This window comes from Babylonia areolata, chromosome 8 (assembly GCF_041734735.1).
Source record: "Babylonia areolata isolate BAREFJ2019XMU chromosome 8, ASM4173473v1, whole genome shotgun sequence".
Taxonomy (NCBI): Eukaryota; Metazoa; Mollusca; class Gastropoda; order Neogastropoda; family Buccinidae; genus Babylonia; species Babylonia areolata.
This window is the reverse complement of record NC_134883.1, coordinates 22,132,747-22,157,968: the sequence shown is the minus strand read 5'-3', so window position 1 is coordinate 22,157,968 and position 25,222 is coordinate 22,132,747. Positions and strand designations below refer to the sequence as shown.

Sequence of the window (25,222 nt, the reverse complement as noted above, 5' to 3'; positions counted from 1 at the left end):
TTGAAAGAGCTGAGTGTGGAGACTTGACGAAGCGAAAAAGGAAGTTCATTCCAATCGCAAGGTCCAGAAACAGAGAAAGAATAAGATAAATGATCTCCGGCAGAATCTGCACCACAGATTGTCACCAGCCATCAACAAGCATCCAAGTCCTCTGCCCTGAAAGAGAAAGGTGGCAGAACGGTTAAGACGCTTATCTGCTGATACCGTGTCCCTGAGGGTTTGGGTTCGAATCCCAGTCTCACCCTTTCTCCTGAGTATCTAGTCATTCAGATGAGATGACGAACCAAGGTCCTGTTTGCAGTGTGCTCTTGGTGCACTGAAAAATGACATATGGCAACATAGATGTTGTCCTCTGGCAAAATTCTGTAGAGGAAATCCACTCTGATAGGTTCACAAATATGTATGTGTGCACTCAAGGCCTGGCTTTTGCTTTAACTTATGCTGTTAGTCTGGCATCTGTCTAGCAAGATTTAGAGTAGCGTATATGCATTTGCCCGAACACAGTGATGCCTCCTTGAGAAACTGAAACTGAGGCTTAGACCTGACTAACTTGACTTTCAAGGGCATTAGCCAATAGTTTATTCAACTCCATCCTACAAGTGTTTACCTCTGTTACTATTTCTGGAATGAACTCTGCAGAAGATTATTTTCTTTTCTTTTCTTATGCAGGTAGTGTCAGGAGCGATAATTCTGTTTTTTGATTGATTGATATGGATATTTATATAGCGCCTATCCTCAGTTGGAGACCAGGCTCTAAGCGTTTTACACACACGGAGTCATTTACACAACAGGCTGCATACCTGGGTAGAGCCGACTGACAGCTGCCATTGGGCACTCATCATTCGTTTCCTGTGTCATTCAATCAGATTTCAGGCACACACACCTACACACTGAGACAAACATGTAACATTTAACATTTTATTTGCATGACAGTTTTGTTTATTTACCCTGCCATGTAGGCAGCCATACTCCGTTTTCGGGGGTGTGCATGCTGGGTATGTTCTAGTTTCCATAACCCGCCAAACGCTGACATGGGTTACAGGATCTTTAACGTGCGTATTTGATCTTCTGCGTGCGAAAACGCACGAAGGGGGTTCAGGCACTGGCAGGTCTGCACATATGTTGACCTGATTTCTGTGTGTGTGCTGACCCTATGTTTTTGTCATGGTTCCAGCTGTACCGTCCAGACAGGGGGGTAACTCTGCGTGCATCAGGACTGAACTTTGTGCGTGCTGTGGCTGCTGCTGATCAGCATTTGCAGAGTCACATTTTTACTTCCAAGTGAGTTGTTGTTGTTGTTGTGTGTGTGTGTGTATCTGTGTGTGTGTGTGTGTGTTGTGTGTGTGTGTGTGTTTTTTTTTGGTTTGTGTGTGTGTTGTGTGTGTGTTGTTTGTGTGTGTGTGTGCGTGAGTGTGTGTTGTGTGTTGTGTGTTTGTGTTGTGTGTGTGTGTTGTGTGTGTGTGTTGTGTGTGTGTGTGTGTGTATGTATGTATGTGTATGGTGTTTGTGTATGTGCATGAGTTTGTGTGGATGTGTGTGTGTGTGTGTGTGTGTGTGTGTGTAGTATGTGTTTATGTATGTGTGCGAGTGTGTGTGTGTGTGTTGGGGGGGTTGTGGGGGGGGATATAGGTGTGTGCGTGTGTGTGTGGTGTATGTGTATTTAGTGTGTGTGTGTGTGTGAGTGGCGTGTGTTTGTGTGTGAGTTGGTGCACATGCATGCATGCATGTGTGCATGCATGTTTGAATGCGTGCATGTGTGCTTACCAATGTACGTATGTGCATGCATGTATGTTTAATTCCATGATTCTAGGCGGACAGGCCACCATTCCCTTCTGTATTGCTGAAGTTACATTTTTTTTCTTCCTTGTTTTCCTCTCTGCAGACGATTCTGGGTGCTGTCCAAGGGAGACGATGACCACAAGTCTGATACCTCAGTGTCTGACCATGAAATGACTGTCCCTCCTCAGGTAAGTCTGTCACTGTGTGTTCTGTGGATGCTTGGTGTTGGTTTTAATAATCTTCAACTGTTCAACAGTACACATGATTGATGATGATGATGGAGTCTCCTGTTGGATGAGTAGGCAGGCAGGCTTATCTGTCATCGTGTGTCCTCATAACGGGAGAAGAGAGAAGAGGCCGATTCTGGATGCACAGCACTTCCCACAGGTGTTGCTAGGGAAAACGTCTCCAGAAATTGAGCCCTGCTTCCTTTGCTCACGCTTCTCCTTAATGGCCAGCATTTTCTTGTTTTCAAATGTCTTTATGCCACTAGAGCACATGGTTACAATGCATACAAAGACAAAGGGGCATCAACAAGCTTAAAGCTTATACTGTGTATGCTTGATGTTGTGTTGTATTCTGTGTGTGTGTGTGTGTGTGTGAGAGAGAGAGTGTTTGCTGTGACATGAAGTGCCTGTATTGTGACAAGGTAAGAGGGAGAAAGTGAATGATTCAAAAAAAAAAAATTTTTTTGTAATGTTTGAATGTATTAATTATATCAGAAGATGAAAACAAAAGTTCATGGCAAAGATTTAGACCTGAATCATTCTGACTTCCTTTATCTAAAAGAACATTTTATCCACTTGACTGTTTACCAGGTCTAATGTTCTTTTTTTTTTCCTTTCTTTTTCTTTTTTAAAGGCAAACTTACTGCTGATATTCATGTATGCAAACTGTCAGTGCTCCCAGTTCAGCACAAATTTCAGCATTACTGTGTTTATTGATGAGATAATGCTACTTGTCCAGTACATAAAAATCCTGTCATGATGTCTGAAGGAATCTCCACAGCGAATTTTGTCCCCTGCGTTGTCAGTTCTTGCACCAAGTCAAGGCAAACCCATCGACAGATGACCCGACGGACTGTCCAGTATGTACATGGAGTGGTGGCCTAGCGGTAACATGTCCACTTCAGAAGCAAGAACATTTTTCCACATGAGATCAAACCCCACACTCACCAGTATTCTCTCCCACTAGACCTTGATCTGGATGCTAGTCTTTCAGATGAGACAATAAGCCAAGGTCCTGTATCCAGCATGCCCTTAGTGCATGTTGAAGAATCTACGGCAACAAAACAGTTGTCCCTGGCAAAGTTCTGAAGAAAAATCCACTCTAATATACATGTGATCCAGTGTGCATGATCAAAGCCTGACTGAATGACAGAGGAAACGAATGATGAGCGCCTAAATGCAGTTGTCATAATTTGGCTCTACCAAGGTAGCCAGCCTGTTGTACTATGATGCTGTAAAAATAAGTTTGGTCACTGACTGGGGAAAGACACTAGTTAAGTATCAATGATGATAGTATATTTATTTCTTTTTCAGCATTACTTTGAATCTTTTTTCTTTTTATTCAGACCAAGACGTGGGACTGGTGGAACAGTAAACCTCAAATCAAGGGATGCTTCACCTCTCCTGGTACACTGGAGGTCTTCTGGGATGCTCCTGATGAAGCTGTCAGAAAACAAATCAAATCTTACCAGGTGGGACTGAGAGAGAGAGAGAGAGAGAGAGAGAGATTTGGGTGGCTTTTTCAAAAAAGGCCATAGCCCCTTAAAAGAGGTGGTGTGTTAACTTATTTTGAAAACATTACAAGACATACAATATGTGATACAACAGAACAAAACAATACATGAATTGATAATCAGGTACAACTTAGTGACCACATTTCGAGGCTTTGTATAAAAGAGCTGCAAACTGTCTGATTTCTGCTTCTCAATGTGATGTCATAAGCAGAATTAGTTTAAGGAAAGAACGCTGAGAGTAATACTTCTGGGGTGTTAAATTGTACCTTAATTCACATAACTTCGGACAACAAAACAGACAACGTAGAGAGAGGGAGAGAGAGAGAGAGAGAGAGAGAGAAAAGACAATTGAATTTATGAATGGTTTGATATTTGACTAGTCAAACGTAAGAGAAATAGAGAGAGCAGTTCGTTGATAATTTTTTAATTTTATGAATGGTTGGATAATTGACTGGTCAAATGCTAGAAGTATATTTATTTGACTGGTCAAATACTAGAAGTATATTTGATTGGTCAAATGCTAGAAGTATATTTGACTGGTCAAATGCTAGAAGTATATTTTTCAGGTCAAATGCTGGGAAGGAGAGAGAGAGAGAGAGAGATTACAATTTATTGGTGGTTTGATTTTTGTGAATGATCGTTTATTTAACTTGTCAAATGTTAAGAGAGAGAGGGGAGAGAGAGGTGAGGTAGATAGGGGTCAGGGGGGAGAGCACAGGTAATTTGTTGAACGGTATTTCAGGAGTATCTTTTGCAAACATGCATGAAAGTTAAAGAAATATAGAGAGAGAGATACATTGGTAAGACACTATTGCTGACAAACCCAAAATTCTTCTTCTTCTTTGTTTGTGGGCTGCAACTCTCATGTTCACTAGTATGTACATGAGTGGGCTTTTTCATGTATGACCATTTTTACCCAGCCATGTAGGCAGCCATACTCCGTTTTAGAGGGTGTGCATGCGAGGTATGATCTTGTTTCCCTAACCCACCGAATGATGACATGGATTACAGGATCTTTAATGTGGGTATTTGATCTTCTGCTTGCATATACACATGAAGGGGGTTCAGGCAAAAGCAGGTCTGGACATATGATGACCTGGGAGATCAGAAAAATCTCCACCCTTTACCTGCCAGGCACCGTCACCGAAATTCGAACCCTGGACCTTCAGATTGACAGTCCAACACTTTAACCACTTGGCTGTTGCACCCATCAAAAACCCCACATAATGCTGATTTCTTTTCTTTTCTTGTTTTTGGGGGTGACAGATTTTCCTGAACAGAGTAAGTTTCTGCCAGAAGTTTACCATTTGCAATTGTTTGTAAGGTTCTAAAGACTTTTTTTTTCTGTTGTGTCGTTTGGTGTATATATGTCCACAATTGTTTATGATGTCTTTGCAATTTTTCTAGTAATACAAAAAAATCCTATTACGGCTTTTCCAAAACAGTTATTCCATTGAAATGATTTATATTAAAATGATTTATATCAATATGACCTCGACAGATTTTCCTGAACGGTGTGAGCTACTGCCAGAAGTTCCCTGGTTCCACCAACAGCCTGAAGCTGGTTGGACTGGCCGGGGGTCGCAAGTACAAGGTGTCGGTGCAAGTGTACCCACAGCACTCCAAAAACCAGATCGTCGAGTCCAACCAGCTGGTAAGGCCGGTGTCACAGCCCTCTTCTGGGATTTGCCCTGGGGTCATTCTGGGTTAGCCGCATGTGATCCCAGGGATCATTTGTGGTTAAGATTAACCCTGCCCCACCCCTACCCTCTTTGTTGGAAATAACCCCCCCTTTCTGTGGGTTTAATCAAGCTATTGGTAAAGAAAGGGGGTGATGCTGTGGGTTAGCCTTAACGGAATTAACTGGGCCAGAGTTACCCCTGTGGGTGATTTCAAGCTAGCCAAGAATGATTACAAAGGACAGTGGGATAAGATTTAACTGGGGTCAGAGGATGGTAAAATTCAGTGGAAAAATCCACTTTCAACAATAAAAAAAGAATACACAAACAGACAAAACAAAACAGTTGTGGTTCTGTATTGTGGTGAAACATTCTCAGGAAGAGCATACCACTTAGATTTGACAATGTTCAGATTTTAAATTAAGTACAGAAAAGAAAAAAACAACAAAAAAACTGATTGAAGTCAGAAGTGACTGTGCAGTGTACTTCCTTAACATGATTGTGAAGTTGAAGTGAAACTGAAAGAAGCTCTGGCAGCAAGCTTGTTGAAGTGTTTAACATTAATGTTGTAAGAGAGTAAGCAATATGAAATCTTAAGCATATTTTGTTTAAACGTGCAGCAGGATTTGGCACAGAACTAAATCTTGAAGTGATTTTGTTTTGAGATAATGTCATTTTGTTCATCATTTATGCCTCATTCACAAAGCGTTCAATCTTCTTGCAGCAATTGACGTGCCCCAAGGTGGCTCCACCTGGAGGCCCAGTTATCTCCCTGGAGACCACGTCAGATCCCCAGACACTGTCCGTGGTGTGGATGTCCATTGACAGTGACCAGCAGCCCATCGACGGCTATCTGGTCTACCTCAACGACCAGCAGTGTGGACCTAAGCTGGTTCCAGAGTCGGGATCAAACCGCTGTAAAGTGGTCATCAGCGGCTGTAACACTGCCATGGACTACAAGCTCTATGTGCTGGCTGTTTCTGCTGGTCAGTGGTGTTTCTTTGTTCACTGGTGTTGGTTGGTTATTTAGGTCGACGGGCACAATAGCCGAGTGGTTAAAGCGTTGGACTGTCAATCTGAGGGTCCCGGGTTCGAATCACGGTGACGGCGCCTGGTGGGTAAAGGGTGGAGATTTTTACGATCTCCCAGGTCAACATATGTGCAGACCTGCTAGTGCCTGAACCCCCTTCGTGTGTATATGCAAGCAGAAGATCAAATACGCACATTAAAGATCCTGTAATCCATGTCAGCGTTCGGTGGGTTATGGAAACAAGAACATACCCAGCATGCACACCCCCGAAAACGGAGTATGGCTGCCTACATGGCGGGGTAAAAACGGTCATACATGTAAAAGTCCACTCGTGTGAACGCAGAAGAAGAAGAAGAAGAGGTTATCTAGGTTTGAAATCATATAGGCAGAAAATGTTTCTTTGTTGATTGGTATTGATTGGTATTTATTGGTTGTTAACGTTTATAATTGTATAGGCTGAAAATGTTTCTTTGTTCATTGGTATTGGTTGGTTATTAAGGTTTAAAATCATGAAGGCTGAAAATGTTTCTTTGCTAACTGGTACTTATTGGTTATTAAGGTTTAAAATCATATAGGCAGAAAATGTTTCTTTGTTGATTGTTATTGATTGGTTATTTATGTTTAGAATTATATTGGCTTAAAATGTGTATATTTCATTTGAAATATACCAAGCAAAGAAAGAAACAAGAAATATATCAAAGAAAGAAAGAAACAAGAAAACAAAATGTAGAAAAAGGAATGGGGTCCCCAAATTTTTGGGAACATCTGATATCTGAATTTGCATTCATATGGAATGCTTGAAAAAATCATGGAAATAAGTTATTCTGATTTTTATAGTTGTGTCTCTTATTTCATATCTCTTTGTGGGTGTAATGAGAGCTACTTCCCTTTGCTGCTGTGGGTTCTTCAATGTGCACTAAGTGCATACTACACATGGGACCTCAGTTTATCATCTCATCTGAATGATTAGCATCCAGACCACCATTCAAGGTCTGGTGGAGGGAAAGAAAATGTTGCCAGGTGTGGGGTTCGATCCCATGCACTCAGATTATCTTGCTTCCTAGGCAGATAAGCCACCACTCCACATTCTTCTTCTTTCAGGGAAGCGACCGCAATCAACCAGCTGATTATTCTGTCACTTTGGAGGAGGTTGGAAACGCAAAAAAAAAAAAAAAACGACAACAAAAAATAACCCCTATATAGTGAGTCTGGAGGCCCTTGACACGAAGGTGTCGATGGTTGTGGCCTCCACGACGCTCTGTGGCAGGCTGTTCCAGTCTCAGATTGTTCTTGGCAGGAAGGACTGTTGCTGATATTGTGTGCGGCATCTTGTTTAGATGTATTGATGGTTGTGGCCTCTCCTCTGTCGGGCTACGGCAGGCTCTATCTTTTGTTTCATGCTGTTCATGCATACCATTTCATGCCGAATTTTGTACAGCATAGCGAGGCGGGCAGTTCGACGTCTGTCCTGGAGTGAGGGCCATCGTAGTTCACCAATCATGTCTGATACGCTGAAGGTGTTACAATAGCGCCTCAAGATGAAGTGTGCTGCTCTGCACTGGATAGCCTCCATCTTATCAATACTCTCCTGCATGTGGGGGTCCCAGACTGTTGCAGCATATGCCATTCTGTGCACCATGTACACTGTTATGTTGTTCCACACTGTAATGTTGTTCCACAATGTGATGTTGTTCCACACTGTAATGTTGTTCCACACTGTGATGTTGTTCCACACTGTAATATTGTTCCTCACTGTTGTTCCACACTGTGATGTTGTTCCACACTGTAATATTGTTCCTCACTGTTGTTCCACACTGTGATGTTGTTCCACAGACACGGATGAGACACGCATGTCCAACGTACTGGTGGTGCAGCTTCCACTGGATACCTCCAACATCGTCCTCCCCCCAGCCAACGACCGCCAGGATGATGAAGAGGTCTACCTGGAATACATTGAAGTCTTGGAAGGTTCCGGATACCTGCCGCAGATGGATGGTCAGTCCAATTTTTAAAAATATTTATTGTTCTTTTATATGTATACATTTGTTGTTGTTGTTGTTGTTCACGTTGGAAAGGGATGCTTTGCAAGTACACATGATCAGTGGGTTTTTTTGTTGTTGTTGTTGTTGTTGCCTGTTGATGGCTAGACTCACAAAGCTCATACCCTAGCCAGATGATTTTGGAGAGACTGATACAGTGCTAGATTATACTGTTGTGTTGCTTTTGTTCTTGTTGCTAGATTCATATTGCCAGAGAGTTTGGGGGAAGGAGAGATAAACGAAAACACATTATTTTGTTGTTGTTGTTTTTAAGTAGATTTACATAGCTCGTGCTTTGCCAGAGTTTTTTGGAGAGAGATTGAAAAAAAAAAGCCATGTTTCAGTATTGTTGTTGCTGTTATTGTTGTTTCTTTGTTTTTCAATTGTTTTGTCTTGATAAAAAGAAATTATCATTTATGATAGTTGAAATTATTATAATAGTCTTTTTACTCGAAAAGCATTTATACCAGTGTAAGCTGCATGTCTAAACTACCAAGCAGTAAACAGATAATAAATGGAAATTACGGAAGTTTCTCTTCAGTATGTCTCAGCTCTTGGAAAGAAGCAGATTCGCACTGTGAATGTGCTTTGCAGGAGTTGTAACACTGCTTTCAATATTTCTAACTTATATTTACAACTTATTTTGATGGTGTGGTTTATAATATAAGTTGTCAGGTTATTATTTGGATGAGTAAGCTTTCAACACTGAAAGATTTGGTGCTTATGTTAATGGAGATGATTTTGTTCAGACATTTGGATTTTAATTTTTTGAACGCCTAAGTTTGTTAGTCTCTTTCCATGTCATGACACACGATCTGTGTTTTTGTTGTATTTTGCCACGTCACAAAACATTTCATGTTCAGTGTGTGCAAAACAGACTAGCTTTCACATACACATTTGTGCATGGAAACCTGTACTTGAATGTGTTTTTACACACACACACACACACACACACACACACACACACACACACACACACACACACACACACACACACACACACACACACACACACACACACACACACACACACACACAGAGGCAATTATCTTCCCATTCACACATTCTGCTCTCAGAGATTTTTGCTGAATGCAGTATTCCAACCAGTCATGTCACTAGTTTGCTTCATTAGTTACATCACTCTTATTACGTTTCACAGTACCTTATCTTCCACTCACAAATTCTCAACATTTTTTTTTTTTTTACTTTCCTAGTTAGCTCTGCTAATTTAGTTCTGTGTGCTTGTTGTTGCATGCTTGCCCACCATTATGTTTTGTTCGCATGCTTCGTGTCGTTATTGCACTGCTTCCTTCATCATCACAGACCCTAAGAACAAAGGGGGGGTACTGAAAAAGACTCCAGCTCCCGCTTCCTCCGAATCCGAGACTGAAACTGAAACCGATAGCGAAACTGGGTCAACTGAAACGGATTCGGAGACGGAGTCTGAGACAGACTCAGAGCCATTGCCAGAGACCAGGCGCCTGAAACAACAAGGTGCTGTGAAGTTGGGATCCCATGTGACAGGTAGATCGATGTGTGGGGTGGTAGTGGTGTGGGATGGGAACCTTGGTTCCTGGCTGGGTTGCTGTGCACTGACAGAAGCCTTGTTGATGTGGGGTGTGTCGCTTGAGTGGCAATGCACACAAGGATTATTTGGGTGTGTGTGTGTTTTTGTTCTTTGTTTGTTATTCTTTGATTTTTGACTCACTTGTGTTAACAAAGTGAGTCTATGTTTTAACCCGGTGTTCAGTTGTCTGTGTGTGTGTGTGTGTGTGTGTGTGTGTGTGTGTGTGTGTCCGTGTGTCTGTGTGTCTGTGGTAAACTTTAACATTGACATTTTCTCTGCAAATACTTTGTCAGTTGACACCAAATTTGGCATAAAAATAGGAAAAATTCAATTCTTTCCAGTCATCTTGTTTAAAACAATATTGCACCTCTGGGATGGACACAAAAAAATATAAAAAAGAAGCCTAATTATATGCAAACTGCATTTACTGTTATATTTATATTTTTTGTATTCTCTAAACTTGGCACTTTGACCTCTTATTCTGACACAACAACAAGAGGAGTCATTATTATCATTTTTTGTTCAAACAGGAACTTCTTTTGCTAAGCATGGAATTTTTATTTATTTTGCAAACGTTTTGGTGCAGATAGTGAAAAAGGGAAATTACTCTGTAATTAATGCTAGGGGACTTAATTTATCACAAGTGAGTCTTGAAGGCCTTGCCTCTCTTGTTAGTTTGTGTTGTTGCACTTCAATTGTCAAAAATACCAAAAGTTGTACAATACTTTGGTTGTAAATTATTGTTCTTCACATTCATTCATCAAAATGCTGGAAGCTGTACCATGCTTTGATTATAAGTTTGATGTTCTTCACTTACATTCATGAAAAGTACTAGGAATTGTTCCATACTTTAACTGTAAATTTGTTGTTCTTCACTTATGTATATTTTCAAAAATACTAGAAGTTGTACAATGCTTTAATCGTAAGTTTGTTGTTTTTCTTCAATTATATTTATTTTAAAAAAATATTACAAGTTGTACCATACTCTGATTGTAAGTCTGTAGTTCTTCACTTGTATTTATCAAAAATACTAGCTGTTGTACCTGGCTTTGTCTGGAAGTGTGTGTTAACAGATATAACTGGGACAACTCTTTCATTGCTGTGGGGTCTTTGACATGCGTTTAGTGCATTCTGTATATGGGGCCTCGATTAATCATCTCATCTGATTTTGAGACAAGCTGATCAGATGTTCACAAAAAGCTTTGTTTTTACCTTTGAAAGATTGTTGTTTTACTAATTTACAAGATTTGGAAGGGTCTTTGCCAATGAAAATCATATGTTGCTATATGTAGTTATGAAAATGATGTCGTCTGTAGAATGATACATTCAGCGTGCTTATTGGTGCAGCATAAATATATTTGAAAAAATGAGTGATTTGGAATTACCTGCGAAATAGCAAAACAGAAAGTATGGATATCTGTTGTTTAGTGGGAATTGGTGACCTTAACCACTGGCAGAGTCTGCAGCTTATTATTTCCTTTCTCTATAAATAAAGTGCAACCTCTTTTTAAATGTTTTTTTTTTGTGGTTCTTTCTTTTTTTCTTGTTTGTTTCTTTCTATTTCTCTTTTCATTTCTTCACTTCTTCTATCTTTCCTTTATTTCACTTTCTTTCTTCCTTCTTCCCTTTTCTTTCTTTTATTTTCTTGTTTTCAGTCTTCTTCCTTTCCCTTTTCTTTCTTTCTTTATTCCTTCCTGTCTTCTTTCATTCCTTCCTTTCATTTTTTTTCTTTCTCGCATTTTGAAGCTGAAACTAACAGATGTTTATGCTTACTAGTCGGATTAGTGAGATGACAATGTTTTCCTTACACATACTTTGTGCCCTGCTTGCAGTGCCGTGGTGTTTGACACATTCCGTTCATTTCCACTAGATAGACAGAATTCAAAGCCTGCAGGATGAGGCCAGCACAGTGTGACAGCTTATGCTGTATATTTTACATTCAACATGTTTTAGAAACCTGCCATTTGGGAATTATTCACACGATGCAGTCAGTCAGTCAGTCAGTTAGTTAAATGATACCTGATTTATCGGATAATTGTTGATTGACAGATGATTGATTGATTAATTTCACTTAAGGTCTGTTCACCATCAGTGATATTAGATGATAAATGATGAAGGGGGTTTGGACAAGGGTAGGAGTAGGGTGGGTGTAAGAGTTGTTTTAGAGAACAGTAACAGTTAACAATAGCAGTTAACTCCAAAAGTCTGATGATTTCAGATTGAAGGATAGCAATTGAGGTTGAAGGAATGGACAGGTGGAGATAAGGAAGGCAGATCCACAATGGACAGGTGGGATAATGAAGGTAGATCCACAGTGGACAGGTGGGATAATGAAGGTAGATCCACAGTGGACAGGTGGGATAATGAAGGTAGATCCACAGTGGACAGGTGGGGATGAGGGATGTAAATCCACAATGGACAGGTGGGGATGAGGAATGTAAATCCGCAATGGACAGGTGGGGATGAGGAATGTAAATCCACAATGGACAGGTGGGGATGAGGAATGTAAATCCGCAATGGACAGGTGGGGATGAGGAAGGTAGATCCACAGTGGACAGGTGGGATAATGAAGGTAGATCCACAGTGGACAGGTGGGATAATGAAGGTAGATCCACAGTGGACAGGTGGGGATGAGGGAGGTAGATCCACAATGGACAGGTGGAGATGAGGAAGGTAGATCCACAATGGATAGGTGGGGATGAGGAAGGTAGATCCACAATGGACAGGTGGGGATGAGGAAGGTAGATCCACAATGCCACAGTGGACAGGTGGAGATGAGGAAGGCAGATCCACAGTGGACAGGTGGGGATGAGGAAGGTAGATCCACAGTGGACAGGTGGGGATGAGGAAGGCAGATCCACAGTGCCACAGTTGACAGGTGGGATAATGAAGGTAGATCCACAGTGGACAGGTGGGATAATGAAGGTAGATTCACAATGGACAGGTGGGATAATGAAGGTGGATCCACAATGGACAGGTGGGATAATGAAGGTAGATCCACAGTGGACAGGTGGAGATGAGGAAGGTAGATCCACAATGGACAGGTGGGATAATGAAGGTAGATCCACAATGGACAGGTGGGATAATGAAGGTAGATCCACAGTGGACAGGTGGGATAATGAAGGTAGATCCACAATGGACAGGTGGAGATGAGGAAGGTAGATCCACAATGGACAGGTGGGATAATGAAGGTAGATCCACAATGGACAGGTGGGATAATGAAGGTAGATCCACAGTGGACAGGTGGGATAATGAAGGTAGATCCACAATGGACAGGTGGAGATGAGGAAGGTAGATCCACAATGGACAGGTGGGATAATGAAGGTAGATCCACAGTGGACAGGTGGAGATGAGGAAGGTAGATCCACAATGGACAGGTGGGATAATGAAGGTAGATCCACAATGGACAGGTGGAGATGAGGAAGGTAGATCCACAATGGACAGGTGGGATAATGAAGGTAGATCCACAATGGACATGTGGAGATGAGGAAGGTAGATTCACTATGGACAGGTGGGATAATGAAGGTAGATCTACAATATCTGAGAGAGCTTTTTCCATGCAGAGTTTAGTTTTGAACTCATTAAACTCAGCACCCAACCATTGCTGGAGTGTCATAATTTGTTTCAGTAAAACGTTTTCCTTGTTCCCACTTTTGCATAAATTGCAAACAAAGGGAATTAACTTTTACAGTCATTTCAGTTGTACCCTCATGTGTCAATTTTGAGGAAAAGACCAGTCGATTTCGATATATTTTTTGTGTTTTTCCACCATTGATATGACAGGGGAGCCTGCAGAGGCTTTAAACTCTCCAGGGTTCAATGGGTTAACCTACAGTTCAGTTGTCAGGTGGTGGGGTGTTTCATGTTGTTGGTTTGTGCAGGTTGCATTGGTAGACGGGGAAGTTGTTCCGAGGCCTGTGACAGAGTTGGCAGGTTGGAGGTGTAGCCCTTGCTGTCTGTCCAGAGAAGAAGTCCTGGTTTACTTTTTTTTCTTGTATGTGTTAGAGATTTTCTCCAAGTGTTTGTAATCAGATACACCAAGCTTGGTCAGCCCAGTCAGGATGATATAGCATCACTGACTGTCTGAAGCCATGAAATACTCTGCCTCTCTTGTGAAAGATGTGGAAAGAAACTGAGCACGTTCTGTGGCTATTCATTCCCCTCCCTTTGTTTCCATTGACTGGGCGAGTGTTTGGATGGATATGGATTGATTATCATTTCAGAAAGGAACAGCACTGGACTTCAGTTCATCAATCATTTTGAATGATTATACAGATTAATGCATGTGCTGAAAGTATGAGAGAAGGGTAATTTAGTTTGGGAGAAAGATATTTGATGGGTAAAATGTTAAAAGAGCACACACACATACACACACACTCTGTCTGTCTGTCTGTCTGTCTGTCTGTCTGTCTGTCTGTCTCTCTCTCTCTCTCTCTCTCACACATGCACCTCCCCCCCCCCCCACCAACCCCACTCCAACACACTCACAAAGATGAAAACAATTGAGTGTAACAGCAGGAAAAGGTTGAACAATTATTCCTCTCACCCCAACTTTTCCTTCCTCACATCATTCACCACCTCCATCCACCCAGAAACCTCTGACTCTAGTTTGATTCGGCCACCACTCATCCAGCCTTTTTCCCAGGCAGAAGCTGATCACACAGCCTCATCCATTTTTGATGTGATCGCAAGGCAAGTTTGAGTCCTGGATCAATGCCACCGCTTTCTTGTTTTCTTGGACAATGGAGACAGCAGTACTGTGGCTAGCTGTGCTTGCTGTGTGTGTGGGTGGTCGTGCCTTGTACGCACATGTGAGTTCCCAGCATGCTCAGCCTTCCTTGGTTACTGGTGTCTTCCTTTGGCACTGATGTGAACGTTTGATGTAAACATTTAACTTTAGCAGGTTAAGCTGGTGTTGCTGTCATCAGGATGTGAGGAGATTTGGGGTTGTGTGTTTGGCTTCATATGGATTTCTTGGCTTGAAGGTAGAGTTGTTGCTGTGGGTTTGGCTTCATATGGATTTCTTGGCTTGAAGGTAGAGTTGTTAATCTGGTATTTAGAGGGGTTTTCTTTTAGGGGCAGAATGACGGCTGTTTGGTTGATGTTTTGTTGGGGAGGCCTGAAGAAGTGAAAGATTTGATTGGTTTCCTGTGTCAGGCCTGTGTCATTTAATTTGCAGAAAAGTCTTCTCTTTTTTTTTTTTAATTGGATGATCATTGCAGGTGCATGTGTTCTTTTATTCTTTCTTTCTTTCTTTGGGTTTGTTTCATTTCTTGGGCTAGATTGTATCATTGCTCCTCAAGGATGCCTTTATATATACATATATATATACATATATATATATATATATATATATATATATATATATATATATATATATATATGTATGTATAAGGATGATCATTGCAGGTGCATGTGTTTATCTTTCTATATGTTTTCTCTTTCTTTCTTTATTTCTGTCTGTCTGTCTGTCTTTCTTTCTTTCTTTTTTTCTTTTTCTCTTATTCTCTTTCTTTTATTTCCTTTTCCTTCTGTCATTTCTGTCTTACTTTCTTCTTATTGTATGTTACTGTTTTCTTTCCTCCCTTCCTGCTTTCATTTCTATTTTCCTTTTTTTCTTTCTCCATTCTTTGTTTTGTTCTTTTCTTTCTCTCATTCTTTCCATTGATTATTCATTCTGTCTGGTGCAATATGACATACTCAGATTTAGTTGGGTTTTTTCCCCCTAGCATTTGACTATAATTATTCTGTCTGGTGCAATACACTATATATACTCAGATTTAGTGTTTTTTTCATAGTAATTGTCTCCAAATGGATTCTTTTTTTCTTTTCTTTCCATTTTGTTCCTTTTTTTTGGTTCTTTTTCTAATGTTCATATCTTATGTGTTGACTTATTCATGTATGTGTGTATTGATACTTTCAGATGGAGTGCAGCAGGCAGCAGCCACTAAAAAAGTGGTGGAGGTGGAGACAGGGGGTGAGTGTCTATGCGATTGTGTTTCTGTCTGTTGTGTTAACATATTTTACCACTGCAAGCAGTGGTAGGTTTGTACATGGCAGTGTTCTGATTTGTCATGTCAAACTATTCTACCACTGCTATCAAAAAGGAGTAAGCGCGTTTATCATAGTGTTCTGAATTGTTGTGTTAAAACTATTCTTCCTCTCCTTGCATTGAACAAGACCACTTCACCCTCAATTAACTTCGAGGGGGAATGACTGCTCATGAATAAAAAGAACTGTATGACTGCAGGGGAGATGGAGGAGAGAGAGAGAGAGAAGGATGGTGAAGGGAGAGAGAGATAAAGAAGAGGGTGCAGAGAGAGAGAGAGAGAAGGATGGTGAAGGGAGAGAGAGATAAAGAAGAGGGTGCAGAGAGAGAAGAGGTTGAGGGGGCAGAGAGAGACAGAGAAGAAACAGATTTTTGCTCAAAACCATGAAGAAAACATGAACTTCTGTGCAGTAACAGACTTACGTCATGACTGTGTATACATGTGGGTTGGTTGGTTTAGTTTTATGTTTGTATCTGATGTAAAGTGGTGATTATGACATATGTAAAGTGGTGATTATGACAGATCTTCCTGAAGACTGCGCCCGTCTTCCTGTCACAAAAACATCTCTGCGATCGTTCTCTGACCTGGAAGCATACCACAATGAACAGTCATCTCGATCAGATCTTGCTAACAGTGAAAACACTGGAGCAGAAGTCAGTAGTATCTCCGCACGCAAACGTGTCTCCTTTTACGATATAGCTCGGACTATTTGCTGGTTCTTGAAAGATGAAAAACATGCAAACAGAGGAAAGGAAATCAGGAAGCACCAAGGAAAATCAGAGAAAGTGAACTGGGAGGCAGTGAGAGGTCTGCTTGCCAAAGGGAAAGGTGGTCTGAACAGTCCTCAGAAGCAAGGCGTCCGGAAAGAAGATGGCCAGGAGCTGCGGTCTGTGTTGAAAGCTCGTCACAGTCAGGAAAGCATGCAGACATCCCCAGTTACTGTTCCCAGACACGGCAGCCATCTGAGAGTGGAGGATGCCCATCAGAGGAGAGCTGAGCGCTTCACTCGCAGTCACAGTGAGGAGACCTACGAAGACTCTGAACCTCGCCGTCGGCCTTCACACCGCTTGCAGAGAGGACACAGCGACAGTCTGGATGACTACGATGAACAGCACATCAGACGGGGTGACTGGCTTCCTCCATCCGGCACACCCCGGTATGGTGTTCACCGACAGGACAGTTACAGAGAGGAGATCACTCCGCGCTACGGCAGTTACCGGCAAGACAGTTACCGGGATGAAGCGTCTGACTACAGTGAAGGGACCATCCATCAGCGAAGCCTCTCCCCGAGCTCCTCCTATCACCGCAGAGGGAGAGGTAGCGGCGCACACTACATTGACCAGAGCCCCGACCGCTACAGCCACTCCTCCTACTCCTCCCAGCGCAGACATGTCAGCTTCAAGGACCGTGAAGAGCCAGGTTACCGCAGAGATGGAGGTCATGATGGAGGTGGGACCAGGTATGGTGCTCACAGTTCTCAGAGTCGGTTTTACGGGACGCGTCACCAGGACAGTGTGGAGGTGTACAAGCTGCATCAGCGCCAGGAGTACCAGGAGCCCAGCCAGCGCAGGGTGAAGAGACCTCAGAGACAGAGCTCTGTGCGGCATGGTCCACAGATCTACAGGGAGCCTCTGGACAGCGACACAGCAAGCGACAGAGACAGTGTGGAGCATCTCTACATCTCTCCACGCTATGCTGAGCGCCTTGATGATCACCACTCTTCTCGCAAGTCCGTTCAGTTTTATTTGGGTCCTGCTGAAAATGAAATTGACCCTCGTGATCACAAAGTGAAAAATGATTCCTCTCCCAGGTCAAAATTCAGTCACCGGTTAAGGGATGATAACAGTGTTGATAATCAGGTCAGTGACGGGGAAACCATTGTCGCTGAGGAGGACGATCATCAGTATGTGGTACATGAGCCGTACGGGGATGTGCATGTTTATGGTCGGGAACCTGACCCTGCACCACCTCCCCTGCCTGCAGAGAGTGAAGGGATGCTGTCCCGATTTCTCAACACTGTCAACCACGTCCCCTTCATTCGTGAAGACCTCATGGACAGTGGTGTGGAGGACAGAGAAGACTTCCGATCTGAGCACCATCATTCAGAGCAACAGGACTTTGGTTCAGAACACCGGCTGGTATCAGAGAATGGCCCATCTGGAGCAGACTATCAGCACAGAGGTGGAGACGACTTCCATTCCAAGCAGTACCCTCAGTCTGAAGCTGTGCAGTCAGGATACCAAGACAGCCAGAGTGTGGACGTGACTGCCAGGTCAGACACCAAGGCCGTCAGACAGACCAAGACCTTGTGGGGGTCTGGCTTTTGCAGAGGTAATCAGAGCAGCACATGGGTGTGCTTGATTCAGCTGTCACAGCATTGCCAGTCTGCATGGCACAGGAATGCCTCCACAAGATGTGTGACTGTAGAAATGCCATGAGTGAATATGCAATGGAGCTTGACGTTCACTCATTGTCAGAGTTTTGTCTCACAGTCGGGCCTCACAGAAAATGTCACCTCACGGAAAATATTTGTGGATTCACTGTTTTTGACCCCCTATCACATTTTCTCCCTCAAGCATAATGTATTGAAAGATCTACCAGCAGGATGAAATCACAAAGAAAGACAGGTGTCAAAAATATGCCTCAGTCTACTTCATTATGTTGGAATAATTACAAACAGAAAGACAGGTGTCAAATATATGCCTCAGTCTACTTCATTATGTTGGAATAATTACAAACAGAAAGACAGGTGTCAAATATATGCCTCAGTCTACTTCATTATGTTGGAATAATTACAAACACAGCATTGCTTCATATATGTCACCAAAGTTCGATAATAACATATCAAGTGAGTGGCACATGGAAACATCACCACAGACAGGCTTCATGATTGGTTACTTCATGGTCTCTGTGTTGTTTCCCAGCATGAGAATAACCACAAAATGTCATTGTGAAGTAGTGAGAACAGAATCAGTCTGAAAGCCTGTTGATGGGTTCTTTCAGTTTTCCACACGGCATCAACAACAATACTGACATGTCATTGGTTTAAACCTCATGACTCTTTTATTTGATCAGAATCATTGCATACTTAGCATGTGGCACAACAGTGTTTCTGATTGTTTATCATGGTGACATGCACCATCTGTTTTGTGCTTTGCTGTCCTTGAATATGTGCTGTATGTATATATGTATGCCAGTGTTTTTGTATGTGTGTGCTTGTGAATGAGTGTGTGCAGGTGCATGTATTTATGCACACACACGCGCATGTGTGTGCGAGTGCATGTGCATGCGCTGGTATACCCTTATGTGTGTTTGCATGTGTGTGTTTTTCACTTTTTCCTGTTTCACACAGACTATCACTTTTCACTGGGCAAAGGCAGAATATGTCATCAAGCATGATCTTTTGTTTTGGCTTTCAAATGGGGAAAATGTCATCATGTTTGCCCTTCTTTTCTTCAGTTCAAATTATGTTTTCTCTGTTTTCCACTTTTTTCCACTTGGATTGTGCTGTTGACCACTGGACAAATCAGGATAGGTTATGTTTTTGTTTTTTTTTTAATATCAAATGCTAATGTGATCATTTAAACACTTTCATAACACCATTATTAGCATTATCATTATATTCAAAAGGGTGTATACAAGTTAGTTGAATCAACATTTGACAGTTAAGCACTTTTTAAGTTGTGAGTAGTTTGAATAATTCCTTTCCTTTCAGTTTATCTCTAATTGACCAGAAATACATAAACTGTGTGTTTATCATTGAAAAAAAAGTATGTTCATTGTCATCAATAGTAGTATTGCTTTGAAAAACAACAACTGTAAGCTTTATGTTAATCAATTATATCAGAAACATATTAATTGTACATTCATTGTCATCATTTGTAGTTTTACTTGAGGAAAAGAAAAAGCTAAAGATTGTAGGTTAATCACTAATATCAGAAACATATAAATCATACATTCATTGTCATCATTTTTAGTTTTGCTTTAGAAAAAAGAAGAAGCTATAGACTGTATATTAATCAGTTATAACAGACACATATGAATTGTATGTTCATTATCATCATTTGTAATTTTGCTTTAGAAAAAAAGTTATAGATTGAATATTAATCACTAATATCAGAAACATATAAATCATACGTTCATTGTCATCATTTGAAGTTTTGCTTTAGAAAAAAAGTTGTAGATTGCATGTTAATCACTAATATCATAAACATGTAAATCGTACGTTCATTGTCATCATTTGTAGTTTTGCTTTAGAAAAAAAAAGTTGTAGATTGTATGTTAATTACTAATATCAGAAACAGAAAATGGTACGTTCATTGTCATCATTTGTTGTTTTGCTTTAAAAAAAACCATTCTCTGTGGGACCATTTTCCAGCAGATCCCCGCAAGAAGGACACTGATGCTGCCGCCACCTCCACCCCCCGGATTGGGGGTCTTGTGGACGATGACACCACTTCAGACAGCGAGACAGAGTCGGAGTCTGACTACGAATCGGATGCTGAGCATCCCCCTGGAGGCCATGTTGTCATCCTGGACGCATCCAAGAACCAGGCCACTGACACCAAGGAGAACCTGAAGGGCCGAGCGGTTGGAGAAAAGGGCCATTACCGAGTGAGTGGATGTCAAGTAATTGTTTATGATTGTAGTGTGATGCAGTTGGATATTTGTACTAATTGTAGAGCCTTTTACTTATCAGAACCCAAACTGTGGTGCTAAAAAGGATTTGAACCTCCCACACTCTCCCCATAGTTTTATGTTGGTCACTAAAAGTATTGTTCAGAAGATGTCATTGCAGTTTGTGTTCTCAGTAATGCTCCTGTCTGCTGCAAAGGCAGTGTGTGTGTGTGTGTGTGTGTGTGTGTGTGTGTGTGTGTGTGTGTTGTGGTGAACTGGTTATATTATCATTTGAATATTAAGTATCTTCAGTGCAGCATAATTGATAACGATGGCAGTGTTGTTTCTTTTCTGCCAACCCTGAAACACTTCAACAACAAAGAGGGGAAGGCAGGGGAGAAGCTTGCTGTTTCCATGGTTGTTCAGTGTTTGTCCACTTCTTTGGATTTTGGAGTGTGGCTGTTGGTTGGGCTGCAAGACTATGTTTTCCCTTGTATGCATTCAGCCTTTTATCTAAACGTGCACATTTTCCACAAACGTGGTCAGTTTTGTCATCAAATATTTTAGGACTGTAAACTAGATATCTTTTATGCATGATGGAGGGGTTGCTAAACATCTTCTACCAGTTGGGGCACTGGCCCATCAACTGACATATAGTACATAAGTACATAGTGACATCACTGATAACAACATCAAAAGGAGGCTGAAAATTCACGCATTTGATCTGGAATGGTATATCTCCAGAAAATTTTCTGTTTGGGGCTGACTTCTGGATATTGATTTATGACTTGAAACACACCTTTGTAACCTTTGTACTGTTTATTCCCTGCACTCAAGGGGTTAATTCACAGTCTGTAGCTCTGCTTCTTGTCACCACGATCTATTGGAAGGAGCATTAATTCATGGTCAAAAGCTCAAACTTAGAGAGCTGGACTGTTAACAACAACTTTAAGCCTTTGCTGTCAGCATCAGTCCTGCTCGCAGCGCCAAAGATTTAAAGTGGACCAAAAAAAAACAAAAAAAAAAAAACAACTGAGGACAGAGCTGAATCAGAACAGTGAAAGTGTAGTTTCAGTTGAAAGGCTGTAAAAACAGTAATTCATACAAGGAAGCGAGTTGATGCTGCCTCTTGAAAATACCAAACTTACACAACTGTTTCAACATGACATTGTATTTCAGGACTTTGAAGAGACAGATGGTATGGCTGTAGTGGGGCGTGGTGGTCGGTCAGGCAAAAAGCGACACGGAAAGGCCACAGCTCTGATAGAGGTGCAGAAAACTGTGGCCCTGGACATGGACGAGCGACAAGTGAGAGACACTGGGGACATCATGGAGAAAACCAAACTGGCTGTGTCCACAGAGCAGAAATCCATGATACAGGTCAAAGAAGGGGAGGTCAGTACTATTTCTTTACTCTTACCTGTTTCGTATACTGGTACAAAAATGTTCTGTATTGAATCACATGTTTGTCAGTTTTATGTGTCAGTTTCATATTGAAAACTGTAATCTGTGAGTTAATTAGATAATGAATGAAACACAGATGTTGATCACTAGGAAATTGTGGATTGGAGTCCCATATGTTGCCAAACTGTCAATGTGTAATTCTTCTTCTTAATGACTGACTCCATCCCAGTGTGTAATGGGGTCAAATGAGGAGGTAAGGTATCGCACAATTAAGCGTCAAAAAGACAGGTGCAGTTTAGAATATTTGCGTGTGTGTGGATTTGTGTAACTTCTTGCATGTGTGTGTGTGTGTATGTGTGTGTGTGTGTGTGTTGGGGGGGGGGGGTACCTGCTTGCACACATGTGTATGTGTGTATGCATGTGTTTGCACATGCACATACAGCAGTAGAATTTTTGGGTGTATGCGTACTGATGCTGGCACTGACAATGTTCTGCAGCTGGTGAGTGGAGATGGGGATGGATTGCTGCCTGCACCTTCCATCATGGCCACAACTAAGGGCAAGCACTCTGTGCGTGTGGCATGGGAGTTACCCCGACAGCCTGATCCACAGTACAGGCTGCAGCTGTTTGTTGTCAACGTGGTGGGCACCAAATTCTCCAGTGAAATCAACAGTGATATCAGGTAAAGGAGTACTGGCAGCTATTCTCTGTTGTGGCTGAATGTTCCTTTTACTCAGCTGAAGAGCATGAATATAATTTTGAATGAACAGCCTTGCAGCAAATTTCAGTGAGAATTAAGATGTACAAATTATACTTATTTAAGTATCAGGTTGTCAGTTTTACTTGCCATGGATATTTCAGTGGAATCTGAATATACCAAATGGCTTTGATCACAAGTTGACTTCCAGACCAAAGGCAGTTTAGATCATATATTACAAAAAGCAGTGTTGTTTTACCCCACACATCACCAGTGATTGCCTTCAGTGTCTCTTAAAGAAAGAGACAATGGATAGATTTCCTGTATTGAGTTCTTTGCTGAAAGTGATCAAACAGTAAATAGATACTTCTTTTCTCTTTTAAACTTTTTCTTGCTTGGTTCTGGTGCTTAGATTTTCGGTTTTCAGTTTCAAGAAAGTGTCAACGCATACTGACTGATCCATATACACTGCAACATATCTGCTGTTTAAAAAAAAAAAAATTTTTTAAAAGGGAGCAGATGCCTGATTTATAACCCCCATGCGCTGATAAGGCCTTGGGGTGCTTAACAGCATGGACTTGACATTGTGTGTGTGTACGTGTGTGATGTGTGCATGTGTGTGTGTGTGTGTGTGTGTGTTTCAGCTATGAGTGTTACCTGCGTGTGTTTCAGCTATGAGTGTTACCCATGTGTGTTTCAGCTATGGGTGTTACCTGTGTGTGTTTCAGCTGTGAGTTGTTACCTGTGTGTGTTTCAGCTATGAGTGTAACCTGGTGTTTCAGCTATGAGTTGTTACCTGTGTGTGTTTCAGCTATGAGTGTAACCTGGTGGAGAAGGGCAAACAGGTGCGGGGTGTACAGCACTGCTGGAACATCCAGGACAAGCAGCAGTGCGTCATCAAGGGACTGCAGCCTGGTCTCACCTACAGGTCTGTGCATGAATTGTAGTGCAGTTCTGTCCCTTGTGAGCTGAAGGTGACATCCTTCTGTGCCTGTGTGTTTATTTTATGGTGGAATATAAAAAAAATTAAAAAAAGAAATACACAGGTGCTTATGCACATTTGTTGGACTTAGAGAGTGACTATCAGTGTTTAAATGAGAATGTGTGTGTGTGTGTGTGTGTGTGTGTGTGTGTGTGTGTGTGTGCTTTCACTTAGAATTATGAGCAGGCTCAAATTGCACTTCTAAATATGTGTGTGAACGTGTAATGGCTTATGTTGTTATGGCTAATGTCTCACTAAATTTTTAAAAGATCTCACTGCATCTGTTAAAAAAAACAACAACAACACACTATTGTCATAATTATCTTATATTGGTTCTGCTCCACTGCTTTTCCATGCATACCCCCTGTCATTGTCTACACTGAGCTGATGGTGTTTCAGGATCTACGTGATCTGCAACTACTCGACACATCGCGGCAACAAGCCCTGTGAGATCCAGACCACCTCCTCCGTGTTGTACTACACCACGCTGGGTCCCCCCAAGGCCCCCAGACTGAGGGTGGTGCGGGTGGATCTGTACCAGGTCAGTGTTGAGTCTTGTCTTGCAGTTAGCTGGGGAGTTGTGGCCAGTACAAATATTGTGATATAATAGAGTAGAGACCAGGTCAGTGTAGAGTCTTGTCTTGCTGTTAGCTGGGGAGTTGTGGCCAGTACAAGTATTGTGATATTATAGAGTACAGACCAGGTCAGTGTAGTGATCCAGTCTTGTCTTGCAGTTAGCTGGGGAGTTGTGGCCAATACAAGTATTGTGATATTATAGAGTACAGACCAGGTCAGTGTAGTGATCCAGTGTTGTCTTGTAGTTAGCTGGGGAGTTGTGGCCTATACAAGTATTATGATATCATATAGTACAGAACTATTACTTCAGTATCGTGTTAGTGTTTCATCACGCATGCGCAGGATTCCTGCCTGGTCAGCTGACAGCTTGCATGGTGCTTTGTAACGTTGTCTGAGATTTTTTTTTTGTGTGTGTGTGTGTGTGTGTGTGTGTGTGTGTGTGTGTGTGGTTGGTTTGTTGGTTTATTTTCAACATGTAATTCTTTTTGTCTGAGATCTTTATTGATAACTGCTTTCAACATTTTAACCTGCTTGTGGTATGCTTCATCATTACAGCAAACATTACAGCTAGCCAGAAAATAATTCTGCAACTGCCATTCAAGGAATGTAAACAACCATCCCTGCCCCACACAGGGGAGACAGGGAGAGTGGGGAGGGAGATAGATGTAACTGACCATTGTTATTGTCTGTGCCATTAGCAGGACATTCCTCTGATCAAACATGATTTTCCCCCCACTAACATGATGGTGTACAGTATGAGAGGTGTATACATAATGTATGGATTATTTTGAGGGAGTTGTGAAATGAATTTTTCGATGGCTCCTAACAAAACCGAATGTCTTGCTGAATTGGATATTGACTTCAGCTTTGTTATGATTTTTCTTAAATACATTTTCATGCATGTGTGTGCAAGTGCATGCGTGTGTGCTGTCTTATCACAGAAAGTAGAAAAGCATGTATTGGGGATTTTAAAAAAACAAAAAACAAAAAAACGCTTTTTTGTGTATGTATCAATTCAATTCTATTCATTTCAAATACTTCTGCTGTCTGCTTCTATCAAA

The 25,222-nt window shown here is 41.6% G+C and overlaps 1 protein-coding gene across 8 annotated transcripts in view; it reads left to right on the top strand.

Moving 5' to 3' along the window:
* LOC143284653 (uncharacterized) overlaps positions 1-25,222 on the top strand; it is a 136,318-nt gene that overhangs the window by 60,110 nt on the left and 50,986 nt on the right. For 3 of the 8 annotated variants that reach the window (XM_076591548.1, XM_076591551.1, XM_076591546.1), the window contains 13 exons: positions 1,175-1,281; positions 1,883-1,967; positions 3,353-3,478; positions 5,022-5,174; positions 5,924-6,185; positions 8,063-8,224; positions 9,592-9,792; positions 15,759-15,812; positions 20,264-20,499; positions 21,682-21,897; positions 22,404-22,588; positions 23,415-23,531; positions 23,985-24,126. In XM_076591548.1, coding sequence (XP_076447663.1) covers positions 1,175-1,281; positions 1,883-1,967; positions 3,353-3,478; positions 5,022-5,174; positions 5,924-6,185; positions 8,063-8,224; positions 9,592-9,792; positions 15,759-15,812; positions 20,264-20,499; positions 21,682-21,897; positions 22,404-22,588; positions 23,415-23,531; positions 23,985-24,126 — 2,046 coding nt within the window. The remainder of the gene's footprint in view (positions 1-1,174; positions 1,282-1,882; positions 1,968-3,352; positions 3,479-5,021; positions 5,175-5,923; positions 6,186-8,062; positions 8,225-9,591; positions 9,793-15,758; positions 15,813-20,263; positions 20,500-21,681; positions 21,898-22,403; positions 22,589-23,414; positions 23,532-23,984; positions 24,127-25,222) is intronic. The other 5 variants (XM_076591550.1, XM_076591549.1, XM_076591547.1 and 2 more) reach the window with 5 other exon arrangements.